This window comes from Pollicipes pollicipes, unplaced genomic scaffold (assembly GCF_011947565.3).
Source record: "Pollicipes pollicipes isolate AB1234 unplaced genomic scaffold, Ppol_2.1 Scaffold_6052;HRSCAF=7182_pilon_pilon_pilon, whole genome shotgun sequence".
NCBI classification, from domain to species: domain Eukaryota; kingdom Metazoa; phylum Arthropoda; class Thecostraca; order Pollicipedomorpha; family Pollicipedidae; genus Pollicipes; species Pollicipes pollicipes.
This window is the reverse complement of record NW_023596805.1, coordinates 24343865-24360846: the sequence shown is the minus strand read 5'-3', so window position 1 is coordinate 24360846 and position 16982 is coordinate 24343865. Positions and strand designations below refer to the sequence as shown.

Below are 16982 nucleotides of genomic sequence, written 5' to 3'. Positions count from 1 at the left end.
CCGATGCTTCCAGATGATCAGCTGGCCAGCTTTCCTACCTTCTTTTTCGCCCCTCTGTGGTGGACTCGCCTAAACTAGGCAGATAACCGGACTGCCGGTTGTCTTTATTATTTCCCTCTGATGATTTCATCCAGTCAGGCCCCATTGTTAACATCCCAAAGACACTTCCTACTCGGAAAGTGAACTCGCCCGATCAGCCCATTATGGTGGCATTCTTTTCTACGTCCCGTCTACAGCACTCCAATTCCATCAGGCCGCAAGGGTGGAACATTAAATTCAGACTGCTAAAAGCCGCGGGCGGGACACTTGCGGTGCCCAAGGATCCGTTCGGTCCATTTCAGAGACCGGGAGGAATGTTGGCTGTTAGCAGACAGCTTCAATTTGACTGCGTCGGACGATTCAACTAACAGAATAGTGAATAAGGCGTACTTGATGTAAGTTAGATGCCTTTCTCTTATTTCGACTTTATTGAAAATTTGTGAACACCAATCCCCAGAATGAGCAATGACCATTTCACGAAATATTTTTTGAACTATATCAGTAGTCATGCATATTCGTAATCACGGACTCATTGGGCCGTCATTGCTCGACATCTTGTTTTAGTCGGCACTTTCACATGTTGAAAGTTGGTGGTGTTCCGCGTAAAGCGTCGAAATGTGACATTAAGACTACCCAGCAGCAGGGGACATGACAAGCTCGTCATTATATTGCGAGTGCACATTACGAAGCCGTGCCTGCAGCCGACCTGTCTTCCACAGAGGTCTGACGAGTCCACAGATCAGCAGCAGCAAGTTCTTCTTCAAGAACGCCGCGACTAAGGCGCGGGCTTACCCTCGCGGTCCAGCCATGGCGATCCCTTTTGTCGGACGCAGTCAGATCTACAGGCAAGAAGGGCGCAGCCCTCTTAGGTCCGGAAAGGTGAGCTCTCTTAGGTCCGGAAAGGTGAGCTCCCTTAGGTCAGGCCGAGTGTTGCCTTCAGCAAAGGGGCTGAGACCCCTTCCAGTGCCATTCACCTTTCACTTCTGTGGGAGGTTCAAAGAAAAACTGCCTAATTGTTTCGACCAAGCACACAACAGTTCAGAACTCGGGACAGAAAATTTCCAGTATCTTCCACAGGATAATACAACTCTTAACGTTTTCCCACAAGTTCCAAAACGTTCTCTGTCACGTTCCCAGCTACATTCCGTTCACGAAAAAAGCGCTGCGGATCCGGTGCCCTCGCCGTTACGCTGAGGCTGCTCAGCTGTTTGACGATGTTCAGCTGGTGACGCCGTTCAGCTGTTGCTCAAGCTGTTGCTTCAGCTGGTGACGCCGCTCATCTGTTGCTCAAGCTGCTGCTTCAGGAGGTGACGCCAACGCTTGCGGATGGTCTCTATTTGAGCCCTCCTCAGCGCTCTGCCCTCGGGGAATGGCCGCCGTCTGTAGCCACCGCGGTCTCGGTCACAAGCCGGCCGGTGTCCCCGGACGCCGGCACCGGGTCATCAGGGCGCTCAGACGGAGCCTGCTGGGGGGTCAAGTCGGGCACGTCTCCGGTGGGGTGCTTTGCCGCACGCTCCACCCCCATTTCCGTTGCGATTGTCGGCTGGTGGGGGCGCGCTGCCGCTGGTAGGATGGCAGAGGCAGCCCGGTGCTCAGGATCGGCCTGTGATTGGTGGATGCCGGAGCTGGTGACGTCACCGGCGCGGTTCTCCGTGCCGACACCGGCGCGTTCTCCCTCGCGGCCGCCTGGACCGCCGGTCTGCTGCGGCTGGAGATATGCTTCCTGCAGCGCGACCAGCACATTCAGGGGGGACTCCACGGCGGTCGCAGTGCCGGCTGCCGCGGTAAGCATCGGGTGCGGCAGGTCCAGCTTTTTGTATCGCTTCAGAAGCACGCGGACGACCTCTGTTTTTCCGCTGTAGATGGCGTCGTCCAGAGGCGTTCGTCCCCAGCGGTCCTGGAACCACACCACCGACACCGGTCCTGAACCGCACCACTCGGCCTGAAGCGGCCTGGCGAGACAGTCTGATCACTGTGCGATGACAAGACGTTGCAGTAAGCTTCGAACACGAACAAACGACGCAAATGTGAAGCGGTTTGCCGCAGAGCAGTAATAAGTGATAGGGGCAGAGCAGTTAACAATGCAAACGCCAGTTTGTCCTCTGGCTGGGGTGTAACGCTCTCGAAAGACTGCTTCCAGTGAAAGGCTTAATTATGGCATCAACATGTTCAGCACATAAAGCAAATGTTACCTCGGCCAGTCCGGGATGTTTCATTGGCATGCTCTTGTTAAACTCTGTTTCATCAGCATGCTTTTGTTAAACTCCGTTTCATCGGCATGCTCTTGTTAAACTCATTAAACATTCTGGAAGTGGCGTTCTTCCCATTAAGAACGTTCCCCTCCCATTAAATCACGGGATGGTAACGTGTCGGGCCTCCTCCGACCTGCCTGACCTTCCCTCAGGTCCGGATGACTGGGATCCCGCTCCAGGCGGAGTGGACGTGCGTTACACCACTCTCACCGCAGCTGCTGTGTCACATGCTCAGAAACGTGCCAGTAGTAGTGCTCCCATAAGTACTGCAGCTACCACAGAGCAGCTGTGATACTTGTGCAGAGCTATACTTAAGTCAAAGGGGTGTTTGGTGCAGCGGTCGCTAACTAACCACAACGAGGGTCATGAAATTATTTGATGGAAGCAAATCCGTCACCACCAGTGTCGTGCAGACGTGTGAAGACGATTTCCACACCCACCAAAATGGCTTAAAAATAAAATAATAACCGTGCCGCAGATAGCTCGGGTCCTAACCAAACTCCATGACGGGGCTACCACGTACTGCGCAGGGCCCACAGCGCTACCTTGGGGTCCACCTTCTGTTGGCAGGTGTCGAGCAGGAACTTGACCGCCTTGAGCCTGCCTTCGGCCGCGGCCAGATGCAGCGCAGTTCGCTCGTCGTAGTCAGTTACGCTCAGGTCTATCTCCAGCAGTCTGACAAGCACAAACCGAGATCGATACACTGGCAATGGTGATCATAATGATCAGTAATGTCAGCGTCTCTTGCGATTATCGTCATAATGGCAGTTCGCTTTACAGTAACAAGCAATGTTAGAACGAAAATACTCAGCCGCCATTGTTATGAGGGGCAGCATGACTTATGATAAAACTGATGCACCAGTCATAAGGTAATTCCATAATGGACTCAGCACAGGCGCCACGAACCTCGTGCGTGGAACCGATGAAAGTTTCGTGCGGTGGGAATCGAACACAGGTCTCTCGGTAGATAGACAGCCATATCAGACCTCGGGCAATTACGCCCACGTTGTGCATGGGTCTTGTAGGTTTATAGACAGTGATGCGAGTTGTCAAGTCCACGGAGCTTGATAGGGCTATCGACTTCCGTGACTCGCAGGCCCGACTTCGGTCACGTTTAGGTCAGTTTCCAGCAGTCCATTAAGCGATGTTATGACATTACAATTGCTTTCTTACATCAATTCGTACGTTTTGTCCCGCGACGTCATCGTCCATCTCCTGCACGTGTGTTTTTGCTATCTATGTGGGCAAACACGATGCCAGCCACTTGCCTTTTTGAAGGTGCCTAAGAATAAAGTGTTAATGCCAAGACATAATACGACCTGGTTACGTGCCACGTTATGTAGTGGATAACTGCCACCGGCCTCACACTTGTTTCTGTGCTCAGCTGCTACGGCAAAGAAGACTTCCAACTGATAAGATGAAACTTCGATAGAGAGTCGAGGCATTTGTCTCTGGGTTGGACAACTAATACGCTGTTCGTCAATCCGGCGAGTTTTCACGCTTCACTCCGGCTCGTTCGAGTTCATCCCGGGTCACCGAGGTCAACCGTTGCTGCTCGTTTGATGCGAAACGACCGACCTCGTTGGCAAATATTTTACTTTTTGAGACGATCACACGTATCCGAGGACAGCAAGGTGTCCCTCCGTTCTACATCAAATTGCAGTGACCCGCGGAACTGAATTACGCTGAGGCGTGGTATGAGCTGGCATACGTCATTTGTGCCACCTCATAAGGTAATCTAAAGGCACCATTCGGTGACCGCTTGAGCCATCCAGAAGAGCCTGAAAGCTTTGACATGAATGCTCAAATCTATCTGAGCTGGCTGGGGTCCCCAATAACTTGACTCAGCTCACTCGCCTGCAGTTGTCAAGACATCGTGGGGTTTCTGTCCCTGGTCTTAAGTCATCAAAACAACTGTAACCCGGCAAGTTAACAATTTGTGACCTGCCATGACGTCACCACACCACCCGGTGACCCCCGCTCGCCGACCTGAAGCGTCTGAGGGCAGTGGTGTCTCCAGCCGAGGCAGCGAACATCAGCCTCTGCACCAAGTCTGCCCTCTTCTCGGCCAGCGTCGTGCGAGGGTCCAACTTCTCCCCATCGCTGGCGTCGTTGTCGAACTGGTGAAAGTTGAAATGCTCCACCAGCTCCTGAAAATTGCATGGGCTTAGTAATTGCGTCCCACTCCTTCTCTCACAAGGTCCGCGGCTAAATAACTCGCATAATCAAACTCCGCTAAGGGATAACAACTAATAAACTTACCAAATATAGGTTTTTGTGGCGATATTAAATTCGTGCAAATGGAACCACCCCAGGAAAGCATTTGGATAACACAGCGTCATTGGCTAATTATAAGTGCAAAGCAACGGCTGTAGCAGTTAAATAGTTGAGTGATGCTTATTTAGTACCAAGAGCCTGCCGCAGATTGTCGTGTGGAATGCGGAAATATTGCCTATAAATATTCAAACTCTCGTACACACGAATCTAATGCGATTAGTACAGTTTCCCGCAATTGTATTCGCACTGAAAATGGACACTCAAGATGGCTTAACAAAAGTTTAGTCTTGCTCAAACTGCTGTTCTTATGAATTATGATGATGGGGCCGCACCTCCCGCACATTCGATAGCTGCAGCCTGGGCGCCATCTTTGGTCATCTTTGAGAAATAAATCTAGAGCCGGTGTTATAGGTGACGCTAGCGTCGGCATACCTTGCAGAAGCGCACGCCACGAACCGAGTTGCCCGAGGCGTCCAGAGGAGGCGAATAGAGTGCGATGCCCATCACATTGGGCACCACCACCAGCACCACTCCAGAGATGCCCGACTTGGCCGGTACTCCACACTGGTGACAGGCCACCGGGGGTCATCAGAGGTCACCACTGGCCAGGAGGGGTCATCGAGATTTATCGGAGGTCATCAGGGGTAACCGGGAGACATTGAAGGTCACTTAAAGCAACGGGAGGTCACTGGAGGTTACCAGAGGCCTCCAATAAACATCAGAGGATACTGCTGGTAACCGGGGGTCTGCGTGGACAGATCAACGGTCATTGAAGTGTGAAGGCCAGCTATCCGCTATAATCTCACGTCAGCGGCGGGGCATTAGTTGTAGTCTCACCAAGAACACACACTTTCCACTGTACTTTCGCCTAGAACATGAATTGTACACTGTAATCTGGAAGGCAGACTTTCCGCTGAGATCTCGCCTCAGATGTCTGCTCTGATGACCAATCGAAACGAAATCCCCGTTGCTGCAGCATCATTCCGAAAGCGAAATGTCCGTGCCGTCTGTATTGCCCGTATGCCTGTATTGCCTGCAGTGCTGCATTGTCGCTCTGAAAGCGAAATGCCCTCTGTAGCCTTACCTTGAACTCGAGCTGTCCAGTGTAGCACTACTTTAGGGACAAGCTGGCCGATGTGGTCTCACCTTGAAGGTCAACTGACCGTCGCCTGACGGTCGCAATCTCACATGGGAGACGAGCTGTCTCACCTTGAACTCGAACTGCCTACTGTGACATCAGTTCAAGGACGAGTGGTCCGCTGCGGTCTCACCTTGAATGCGAACTGACCGCTGTAGTCGTACATGCCGCAGCTGAACATGAGGCAGAGTGTGTTGCGAACCGCCGCCGGGTCCAGCACCGGCTCCTCGGTAAGCGGGCAGATACCGCCGTTGGCCAGCGTGGCGGCCATCACCGCCGCCGACTCACAGGTGGCCTCCAGCGAGCACAGCTGCCGACAGTGAAGGACGGTCAGCAGAGATGACGACAGTGACGGACTGCCGGCAGAGTTGGTGACAGTGAAGGACGGTCAGCAGAGTTAGCGACTGTGACGGACGATCGACAGAACTGGTGACAGTAAAGGACGGTTAGCGGAACTGGCGACAGTGAAGGACGGTCAGCAGAACTGGCGACAGTGAAGTATGGTCAGCAGAGCTGGCAACAGTGAAAGATGGTCATCAGAGCTGCCGACAGTGACGGACGGTTAGCAGAGCAGGCGACAGCGGAGGGTGGTCATCAGAGCTGGCGACAGTGAGCGTTGGTCAGCAGAGCTGGCGGCGGTGAGCGGTGGTCAGGAAAGCTTTCGACAGTGCGTGGCGGCCAGTAGCGCTAGCGCTAGTTAAAGGAAGCAAAGTGTAACAGTAGTCAACTTCAACTAGCGGAGCCGCTGACACTGAGCACAGCTGACAGCAGTGCGCAATGCTTGCCAAACCGCACCGGTAGTCAGCAGCATTCATCGGGGCTGCCGATACGCGGCAATGGCCAGTCTGAAATAGACTCGAGAGTATAACAGGATCCAATCAATTGCCGCATTGGAGTGGGCACTTTCCTGAGTAAGCTCCTCCCACTTCTCACTCTGTTGACAATCAGCGTGGTTGGTCGAGTTTTACAGTACAGTCGTTGATCTGTCTAAGGCCGGGGATTTCTCTTGTTGGCCCGGTCACATAAACATGGTTGTATATATCGAAGTAGATAACGAAACTTGAGACCGTTAGGTAATGGTACACGATATGAAAGGCACGCATGAAAGGCAAAAGTTCACGGTGCTTTCAAATTCCCAAGGGCTGGGCATCAATGTTTAAGTCGTACGCACTACCTGCTGCAACGACATGAAATACCAAGGCATCTATCAGGTTGTTTACGTTACCTCTTCTCCCCGTCCTCGCTTCCTCAACCGACGCTCTGGACATCCCGGGCACCTACCGGTCTCTTTCGGTCCCTTCGCCTCCTGGCTCCTCTGCCCATCCAGCACCCCCCCCCCCCCCTCCCCCGCCCCCTCCTGCCCCCGCTGACCTGGAAGTAGAAGTCCAGAGTATCTTCCATGCTGCAGGCGGTGGGGAAGCAGTCGTTCTCGCGCATGAAGTAGGCCAGGGCGAAGTTGCGGTCGGCCGCCTGTCTCTCCGACAGGAACACGGCGTTGTTGAACCCCACGTGCTCCCCGCCCGCCAAATTCCGGAACTTGGTGAAGGCGAAGTCGAAGCGGTCCGGCAGGGGCCATTGGGGCTACGATGCGAAAAAGAGCGCCTAGGGTACGCGCCAAGACGACTCGGTCGCTCAAAAGATGTGCGGTGCTCGTCGCCACACACGCTCTCATGGTATGTCAGCGACTGCGGTTGTCACAATAGCGCCCATAGACCAAGGTCAGGGTCCACATTGTTTAAATCGTTCTAAAAATTAAGACGGGGCTCGAACGCGAGTGTTGTGTGGGCGTCCGCGTCGTTGACTTTAGGAGTTATTTCGCTCTTAGTTGCGCAAGTCCGGGGCTAGCCAAAGCGACTGGGCGCGGCTTAGGACAGCCGTGTTTTATTGAAGCGCTCGAGTCGTAGAGGTCTGGTGGTGCGCATGCGCCCGAACACCACAACAAAATCCTGGCTGATGGGATTCGGGTCCCGGGCAGTAAATCCCGGCTCCTTGGACCCGTTTTTAGAAGTCAAGCGCATGTCTGTCTGGCGGTTACTGTCGCTGTTACGAGTTTGCTGAAGACAGCCCCAGGCCCCAGATGGGGGTTCCAGGATTGGGCTACTGGCCATATTATGCACAACAAACATTGATGCCAAAACAAGCTTAATTCTAACTGTCATAACCATCGTGCTAAAAACTTAGCCTATTTTGGGCCATATCATTGCCTGTGTCAACCTCATCCTAATAAATACTTTGTGTGACAGATAATTATCTACTAGACGCTTCAGAGCTCTACCAGATAACGCCCATACGACATCTTTACAGCACTCAAGGATAGCGTATCCTCCGGGCATACAAAGTTGATTGCTTTAGGTCCAATACAAGCAAAAGATCCCCCCCCCCCCCCATCCGCGTGCGCTAGACACCAGCGATTAGTGCAAACCTTGATCAGAGATGACGTCATGATGGCTCCGGAGTTGATCATGGGATTATGCGGCTTCAGACAGTTGTCAAGGACAATCTCGTTGAAGCTGCGACCACTTGGCTCTTGTCCCACGAACCTGAGGTGAAGGCGTGTGATCAGTTTGTCTTGCGGCTTTGCTGCTGACGGCCAGCGCAGCGATAAAACACACCGAAGACAAATTCGAGCCTTCGTATTATATGATGGACTCCCGTTTGGAAGTTCTTTTCCCAAAAATGGTATATTTCCGGCTAGTTTTGAAAGCACTGGTACTAAACATCACGTCAATATTGACAACTTGCATACGGAAGTGAAAATAAGACTAACTACTACCTTAACTTGTTGCCAGCGAGGCTGGTTTTCGCCGGTCAGTCACCAAATGTCAGGCTAGCCGGCTGTAGGGAGGATGCGAAATGCTGAAAAATACATAAGCAAGGATTTCGGCCGGGCTTTTGGGTGTATAAGTGCATAAATCCACTGCGTACAACATTCAACCACGATTGCGGATTCGCACAGGCGCTGAATGGGTTGCAGATGTCTTGTTTTTGAATGTTTTAATCACGCGTTAACTTTTACGTGTGATTGAAACATACATACATCAGCTAATATCCGACTGGAAAATTGCTAGATGTAGGGGGGGAGTCTTCAGATTGGCGCGAACACAACGAATAGAGAGAATAAAGCAACCATTTGCTTATCTTCGTTATTCGTTATGGCTGCCACGATTACTGATGCCATTTTTACAAGTTTACTAATTTTACATGGTAGCGGGTGCTATCTAAACAATCTCTTGGATACTGCGCAGGCTGGCAAGGCGTCAGGAAATTGGCTCCGCTGTTGGGATCTTCTAAATCAAGTTGATGACATTTTAAACACGTCAACTACATGTTTCGCTCGACGGCCGAAACTAACGCCAATTCTGGAACCCTGAATGAGTTAATGACGACCAGCTGATCCCAGCTGGGCCAGTCGGGCCCCTGTCAGCGGCCAACCCACCTGAAGACCTGTCAGCCGCTATCAACCCTCTCGCCACTGCAAACGCTCTGTGATTGGTGTAACGTCAACCGGGGCAGCGATTCTTCGGCGGTGGTTTGGACCACCCTGATTTTAATCGTTTCTTTACATTTCCGTGCATATCTGGGCTAGGCTTATGGGCAACGTAGCATTATGTTATTACTTGAATACGTATGGTGAGCCGCAGCGACATCAATGCTCCGCCGAGTCGTTAAGCGCTTCTCTTGTCCATTGAAGTTTCGCTACAATTTTCATTATTTTTCTAACATCGCTATGGTTACACTAGCGGAGAAAGTAATACAGTGAAACAGGGATATGATCACTGTGTGTAAGCACTGTCAAGTCAAATGCATCACGTGTCATTAACCTTGTCAAAACGGACAATTGAGGTTTGCTTAGATTTTCGCCGCTGCATCATTTAAAACTAGGCGGAGGAAACTGATGGACAAAATAGCCTAACTCAACTATCAGTAATGCCTTGCTGCAGATTGGGCTAGCGCGCTGCATGCATACAACACCAGTCAATGAAAAGCGTTCGCCTTAAACGTAGCCATTACAAAAGCGGCTTCAACCTGGCTTCATCAATGTCCGTGGTAGCCACTGATGGTAAGCTCCAAACGTCTGGGGAAGGTAATATTCCTTTCAGTTTTTTCAAAGAAGAAATAATGTTAATTTTTGTTTAAGTTCGTCTGACTGACATCAGGCCCACCACGACCTTGACGCGGATCAATAATAAGATTGTCTGTCTGAAGACTCGCGAATGTGTTATTCCTCTTATGAGTACCCCGGTACGTCATACCTCCATGTGAGGCGAGAGCTCTGAGCGGGCGCTTCTGCAGCACTCCGAAGTTGGGGAGACGCACCGCAAAAGTAGTAACAAAGGTGAGCCAAAAAGGAAGAAATTTTCAAACTCGTGAAGTCCTCGTTATTGGTTTTCTCTATTTCGACGGAATTTCCACCTTACGCCCCGGGCCAATCCAGGAAAGAAAAAAGAAATTAGTTACGGACCTCACATAGCCCTAGCGCACTTTTTGCAAGAAACCGTTGATCCTGTTACGACCTAACGCGCCAACATGTTATTGCAGGCAGCCGAGAGCTCAGCTGCAGTTTTCTGCATGCTATGGGCAAGCATCTGTGCCGGATCCGGGCAAGTGCAAGATTCACCTGAGTTGTATCATTAGCTGTCTCCCTATGTGGTCAGGCTAGAGGTTGAGGTAAACTGGTTCCAGCTATGTCCAGCTGCTTATCTTTTTTTGCATGACCACCAAGACTTCAAAGGCAGGCTCATAGGAGATACATCCAGTCCCAATGAAATTTTGTCCTAAAATTTGGTCCAAGCCTGGCTTACCCCTACCATGCGATCATGATATTTCAAGTCAACGGCATTAGCTGGTGACGAAATGTCAATGTACCTCTATGCTCACTACGGCTTGTCCAGCCCTCTGACGTTTCCTGACCTTTCGCGCGGTTGCGGCCGCTGCCACGTGTGAACAGGCCGATGCGAAGAGCAAATAGCGAACGTATAGTGTAACTCACACCGACACCTTACAGCCAACCCGCCACGGGTAGGTGGCTGGAAGGCTGGAGCAAAACCAGCTGAGTTCTCGGGACAGACGTAATAGACCCAAATCAACTAGACACAAGTGCGCAACACATCATTTTGGTAGTTACTGAAGTCGGCTACAACTCAAGCATCCGAGAAAAACATGGGCGAGAAAGTCGTGCACAAGAAAACCACATACAAAAATCGAACCTTTTCCAATGCTTTCAGATTTCTCAAAAATGCTAACGCATTTTCAATGCGTCCAAACCGATGACCACTTGGACGAGTAATACAAGCGGGTAGGGATGAGAACAGATCCACCAACTTTGACAGAGGGTAGGATTTGTCCCTTCAACTTCGGAACAAATTTATAGAACCGAATCAAACGATATTCTAGCTCCACCCTGTGTGGGCTCCCGATCCTTTTCTGCACTTTTTACGCACTTTTTACACCTTTTTACGCACTTTTACCACGGGGTTCCTCTTCACAACTTGGATTGCGGGGGCACACTTTTCAACAGAAGGTTGTGCACATTTTTGTGGGCGTTCATTCATAGCCCCATCTGTAATCCCTTTGACAGGAGTGAGGTGAGTGCATGGGGTACAAGTTTGCAAAACATTCCGAGCTCTTAGGCTGACTGCGGGCCTAAGGTTTGAGTGCCCCCTCCCCCCCCCCCCCCCCCAGTGGCAACCGGCGGGAGACAATTAAAATCACTCAACGACCCAAAAATCATTCAATGACCCGACGCACTGAATGCCTCATTGAAGAAAAGCGAATAGCATTGTCTTGACCGGGTGAAAGAATCATTCTTAAATAAATCAAGCAAAGCACTCGGATGCACGGCTGGTGTCACTGAGTTTCATCAGGCTGCGGGGGGGGGGGAGGGCGGGGAGAAGAGGTCTAGTGTTTCATTTGGTTCATGCAAAGCTACAATACTGAACAAACTCGTCTTTCACCCCTCCGCAGCACACATGCTGATACCGATCGTACGCACATGACAGAAAATGTGGACATCGAGCATGTATGCCATGACACATCCCATGACACCGTGAAGCGCATTCCGACACATCCCGTGACACTGTGAAGCGCATTCCGACACAGGGCATGGTCAACTGACCTGGGCATGGTGACCTGACCTGACCTGACCTGGTCTGACCTGTGCACGTAGTCTGAGCCCATCTCGCCACACGCCAGGGCGTAGCTAATGGGTTTGAAAGCGGACTGGAGGGTGAACGGCACGTGCACGTCCCCCGTGGAGAACCGCTGCCCGTCCACCGTGCAGATGGAGACGCCCCAGAGGGACGGCGAGAACCGGGCCAGCTGAGGGATGTAGGACGCCACCTGGGGGGTCGCGCGGCGGGTGTTAGCACTGCGGCTCAGAGGCAGGCACGCAGTCAAAATTTTCTTCGGGGGTTTCAAGGTTTCTAGAAAAGCTTGACCAAACTCCTGCGAAATCGCCCACTCTCTGATGTACGCCTCTTGAAATGAAATCGAAGTTTCTGGTGTAAGCCTGTTGGAATCTTACGCTGCAAGAGCACGCCATCTCTAGTAATTGTAACCGGGCAGGAAACTGGCACCCGTCTCATCGTCGGCAAGCGTTTTTGTTATATAACATTTATATCTTAGCGTTCTGGCAAAGTGTCAACTTCATTCCAGCGATACCAATTTTACCAATATCGTGCATTTGTTGTTATTGAAAAGGCCGTTTTAAGGTAAGACTGTCTTGTTTCCGATTGCATGAACGGGAATTGCGACGTTCAATATCTTATAATACGCCTACGGCCGATGATAAAGTTTACGCGAAAGAGCCATAGGAGCCGAGGTGCTGCTCAAAATCCGAATTATCATCATCACATGGCGAAATTCTGACTACTCACCGCAAGACCTTCGCATATGTGCGCGACCTCAGCCTAAGCAAGTCCGACTCAAGGTCCAAGCCCACGCGAGAGTATGCAGAAGCCCCGGTACGCACCTGTCCACCCGTTTCGAGAGCGCAGATGTTGTAGATGTCCTGGACGGCGTCGCAGAATTCCTCGAAGCAGGGGATGGTGGAGCTGCCTGTCAGCGCCCTGCTGATGACGTCGAGGTTGGAGAAGATGAGCCTGTAACATACGCGCCAGCTGATCGCCGCTGACAAGAGGATGATGCACTCTCGAAACGATGCTTGACGGTGATGGCCGCGTCGTGGTCTAAGGTGCCGTCAACCTGAGACTACCTTGTGAGCAAGCCAGCAATTCTTACCAATGGCACGACCGGCACGGAAAACACGTGATGCGTGATCTGCTTTCGGTTTTATCATCCTGCATGATAGTCTGAAGTATTTTCATTGACCATTGGGAACGCTAGGAGTGGGAAGAAGCATGTTCTGCTAGGAGCGGGACTCATCATTTTATTGCGAGTTGGAGCCATCATTAAGGAAAGCACCTCGCTGACTCTGCAGGCCTGACCAGCCCTCGTTAGGCTAGGATGGCTCTACAAAGGTCAGAATGCGCCCTCTACGGGCCAGAATGGGTCCTCCATTCAATGATGGACCGTCTGCAGATCAGAATGGGCCTGTGCAGGCTCAGAACGGCCCTCTTTTGGTCAGAACGGATCCTACATAGGTTAGAATGGGTCCTCGATAGATCAGAATGGACGTTTACAGGCTTATATGATCCCTTAGCAATTCAGAACCGGCTCTCAACATACCAAAATGAGTCATCCACAGGGCCTCCAAGTTCGGGGAGGGAAACCGCCCTCCCCCAGCTCTCAAGCTGGGGTGGGGCTCCCTGCCCCCACTGCGCCCCCCCCCCCCCGTTCCCGCGTCCTTTAGCATGGCTTGCGTACAAAAGACAGCTTTCTCGGCGATCTGACAATTCTATGTTCAGCTGACAAGCAATCTTGGTTATGTCTCATTAGTAAACAGCCACGCACGCGTTCCAAATGGCTGCTCATAACCCCTTCCTGTTTTAGCAATTTAGGCGGTTCTGCTGCGTCCATTTATGCTAGATTTTTAGCCAGTGTGCATAATAAGTGTGATGCGTATATTTAAGCAAAGCATGCGTTTCTATTGCATGACAAACTAATTGCGGTCTCAAGTTGCCTGACGTAATAACCATTTCTACGTGCCAAAATAACGCAATTTCGCCCCGCCAGTGGCGCAGGTTAATTTATCGAGCATAATCCGTGCAGATACATGGACACCACCGTTGTCAGGTCCCATTTGTAGGCGTTTGGTCCACTGGATATGTGATCGATATCATTACTCGATTTACAATCAATTATGTAACCGGGGGCGTATTTGCACAAAATAGATTGGGGTGGGGCTGAACAGTGCAAAATGGCGAAACCTAGCCCAAAATACAACAGGCGGATTTATCTCCTGATTAGGCCCATTTTCTTCTCAAAGTTGGTGTAATGGCTGGGGCCCAGGGAGGAGGGGGGGGGGGGGGGGGGGGAGGGGAGCGGGGAATGGAGCTTTTATTGAATAGGGAAACTATACCCCTGTCCGTAACCACCGTCCGTACTGGACGTCGGCCTCCGGTGCCGACTGGTGCGGTCGCGTGAGAGGTAACTCACCCTTTGAACACGTCCTCATCGATGCAGATGCCATCTTTAGTCCAGAAGGTGGCCTCCTGGTGGCGTCCCGAGTGCAGATTCACCACCGCCCTCTTGACCTCGGCCAGGCGGGGGTCGGTCGGCCGGAGGCCCGTCACGGCCAGGGGCCTGAGGTCAGCGGGTCAACCGCACCTCAGCAGGGGGGGGGGGCACCTGGTCAGCAGGCCGTCAAGTGACGGGTCATCATCAGGTCAGTAGCTGGTCATCAGGCCGTCAGGTCACTACGGCAAGTCCTGACGTGCTGACCTGACCGCCTGAACCACCCCTGGTTCACTAGATCAAAAGGTCACCAAGTGAACAGGTCGCCAGGTTTCCGGACAGAAGGCCGTCAGGTCAGGAACACCACGTCAGCAGGCCAGAACTATAGGGTCATATAGTCAGGTCAGTTGTCTTATATCTCTAGATTATGGTCACAAGATCACCTGGTGTCGGGAGGAACTACCAAGTCATTAGACGAAAACTTCCATGCCATCAGATCGAAGCCAGCCGCGCATCAGTTCAGTGAACCGCGCTACCACTTTATTAGGTCAGAACTACGTAATCGTAATATCATGGAAGCTCAGTCGTTCAGTCAGGGTCACCACGTAGAAACATCAAGATCGTGACGAAGTCATAAGTTTGGTTTGATGCACTGCCACATCATGAGGGCAGGTCATAGGTCACAGCTATGCGTTCATCTCACCGGGGCCGCAGGTCGTCAGTTCAGTGTTGTGCTGTCGCCAGGTCAGATTCACCTTGGTCAATCTGCCTTAAAACATCCGATCACTTAAACGTATCAGAACGTTAGGCTACTTTTATGCCACCGGATTAGGTACATTCTATCAGACCCAGGCTATCGCTTGGTATTGATCTTGCTAAGCTTCTTATCAGTGGCGCCACTGTCAAAACAAGCGCAACATTGAGGATGCGGAGCGCTTGATAACTTGGTCTTCATGCACCAAGTGACATAATCAAACACTGACAAACTGCTGCTCCAGTCCAAGTAACGACCCGGGATAGATTCATCGCGCTTGATTCACCAATCAAACATGCTCTGTTGACATTGTTTGGTTAATGAGACGCGCAATTGATGTAGTTGTTCACAAGGCGAGCCACTTAGTCCGCTGCGACCAGCGCTGTAAGCCTCCCAGCGACGCGGATCATTTCGCGAACCGGACCCTAGTATCAATAGAGTGTCAATATCACGCTAGATGTGAGTGATAGGATTATCTAGGGAGGCAAAACATTCAGTTCGCGCTCACTCCTCACTCGCTGAACGCATCAACGCCACAGAGGAACGCAGCTGCCAACGCCTGCGCGCACGCCTAAATCAACCTTTTTCAGCCATTTCAAAGCGTGATGCGCGCACGTCTAAAGTCACACAGAGCGTTGGGCCGTCGGTTGAACGACCGGGCGGTTTAGTGGCAGTCACTGCGCTCATGACCGACCTCGAGGAACCGGGTGACGTTGACGGCATCCGGACGCTCCGAGCTCCGGAACATTTCGCTCAGGCGGTCCTCCAGACCCGAGTTGGTTTGATTGTTGTGGCTGAAAGGACGGAGGACGTTTTGAGGAGGCGCATACGCGGCAGGTCACGATCACACTGGGGCTGTGCGTTAAAGCCTTTGTGTTTGAATTCAACAGCGAGCTCCAGTTACTGAGTTCAAGACGCCCCTTAGAGCAGATGAGAATGTTTATGGGTTGTTATGGACCTGGTACGTTTTTTGATAAGTCATAATAATACCCACAAGCTAAATTAATCTAGTAAGCGAAGCTAAATCTAGTTGTCCAATCAAAATATTCGCCAAACATCACCTTCGTCTTTGCATCCCCTGTGTCTCTGCGCCCGCTGTCTCTGCATCCCCTGTGTCTCTACACCCGCTGTCTTTGCATCCTTTGTGTCTCTGCACCTGCTGTCTCTGCATCCGCTGTGTCCCTCCACCCGCTGTCTTTGCATCCTCTGTGTCTCTGCACCCGCTGTCTCTGCATCAGATGCATCTCTACACCCGCTGTCTCTCCGCATCCGTTGTCTCTGCACCCACTGCCTCTGCACCCGCCACCTCTATACGTCTGGTGCCTATGTGCCCCCTCCGTATCTGCACCTTCTGTGTATCTGCTCCCCCTGCGTCTTTGCACCTCCCGCGCTCTGCACCCCCGCGTCTCTGCACCCGCCGTCTCTCTGCACCCGCTCCGTCTCCGTACCCGAGCTGACGGAGGTTCTCTAGCTGGTGTCCAAAGACGGACGAGCGTCGGGAGGTCCCCAGGTTGGACCGCACCAGGCCCGATCTGTGTTTAGCCGTCGAGTCCGTGAAGAGCGATGACCAGAGCACTGAGTCCTGTGGACAGCGGGGTACGCAGAATTCTTACAATGGAACGAGGGGCGCAAAAAAAACATTCTGCTAAAAACCGAGTTTAGCGAGCCATAGGTATGCACGATTTCGTGGGTGCCGTAAAATATCGTCGCCTGTTCTCGATATCATTTTCTGGAATGTTTGCTGTTCATATTCAGTCGCGTACATGTTATGACATGACATAAATTTGGTAAGGGGGGGGGGGGCGCACCCCGAGCGTTACTACGCGCAAACGCCACTGCCTGTGGAGATTGAATGTGACAAGAGATAGGTGGAAATGCTGGCCCTACGCGACATACCGTTCAGGGTATGCAGGCAAACGTGACCGTGGTGTCTGCGCTTTGAAGGCGA

At 51.8% G+C, this 16982-nt stretch overlaps 1 protein-coding gene across 1 annotated transcript; it reads right to left on the bottom strand.

Moving 5' to 3' along the window:
• Positions 1-544: 544 nt before the first annotated feature.
• On the bottom strand, positions 545-14380 carry LOC119104252 (glutaminase kidney isoform, mitochondrial-like). The gene is made up of 10 exons (XM_037227916.1): positions 14263-14380; positions 12677-12806; positions 11861-12045; positions 8129-8246; positions 7078-7287; positions 5840-6016; positions 5001-5132; positions 4281-4441; positions 2837-2966; positions 545-1936 (listed from the first exon to the last, which is right to left on the bottom strand). Exons 3-10 carry the CDS (start codon positions 11881-11883, stop codon positions 1388-1390), a joined length of 1500 nt encoding a protein of 499 aa, XP_037083811.1. The 5' UTR covers positions 11884-12045; positions 12677-12806; positions 14263-14380; the 3' UTR covers positions 545-1387.
• Between the last annotated feature and the right edge of the window lie 2602 nt (positions 14381-16982).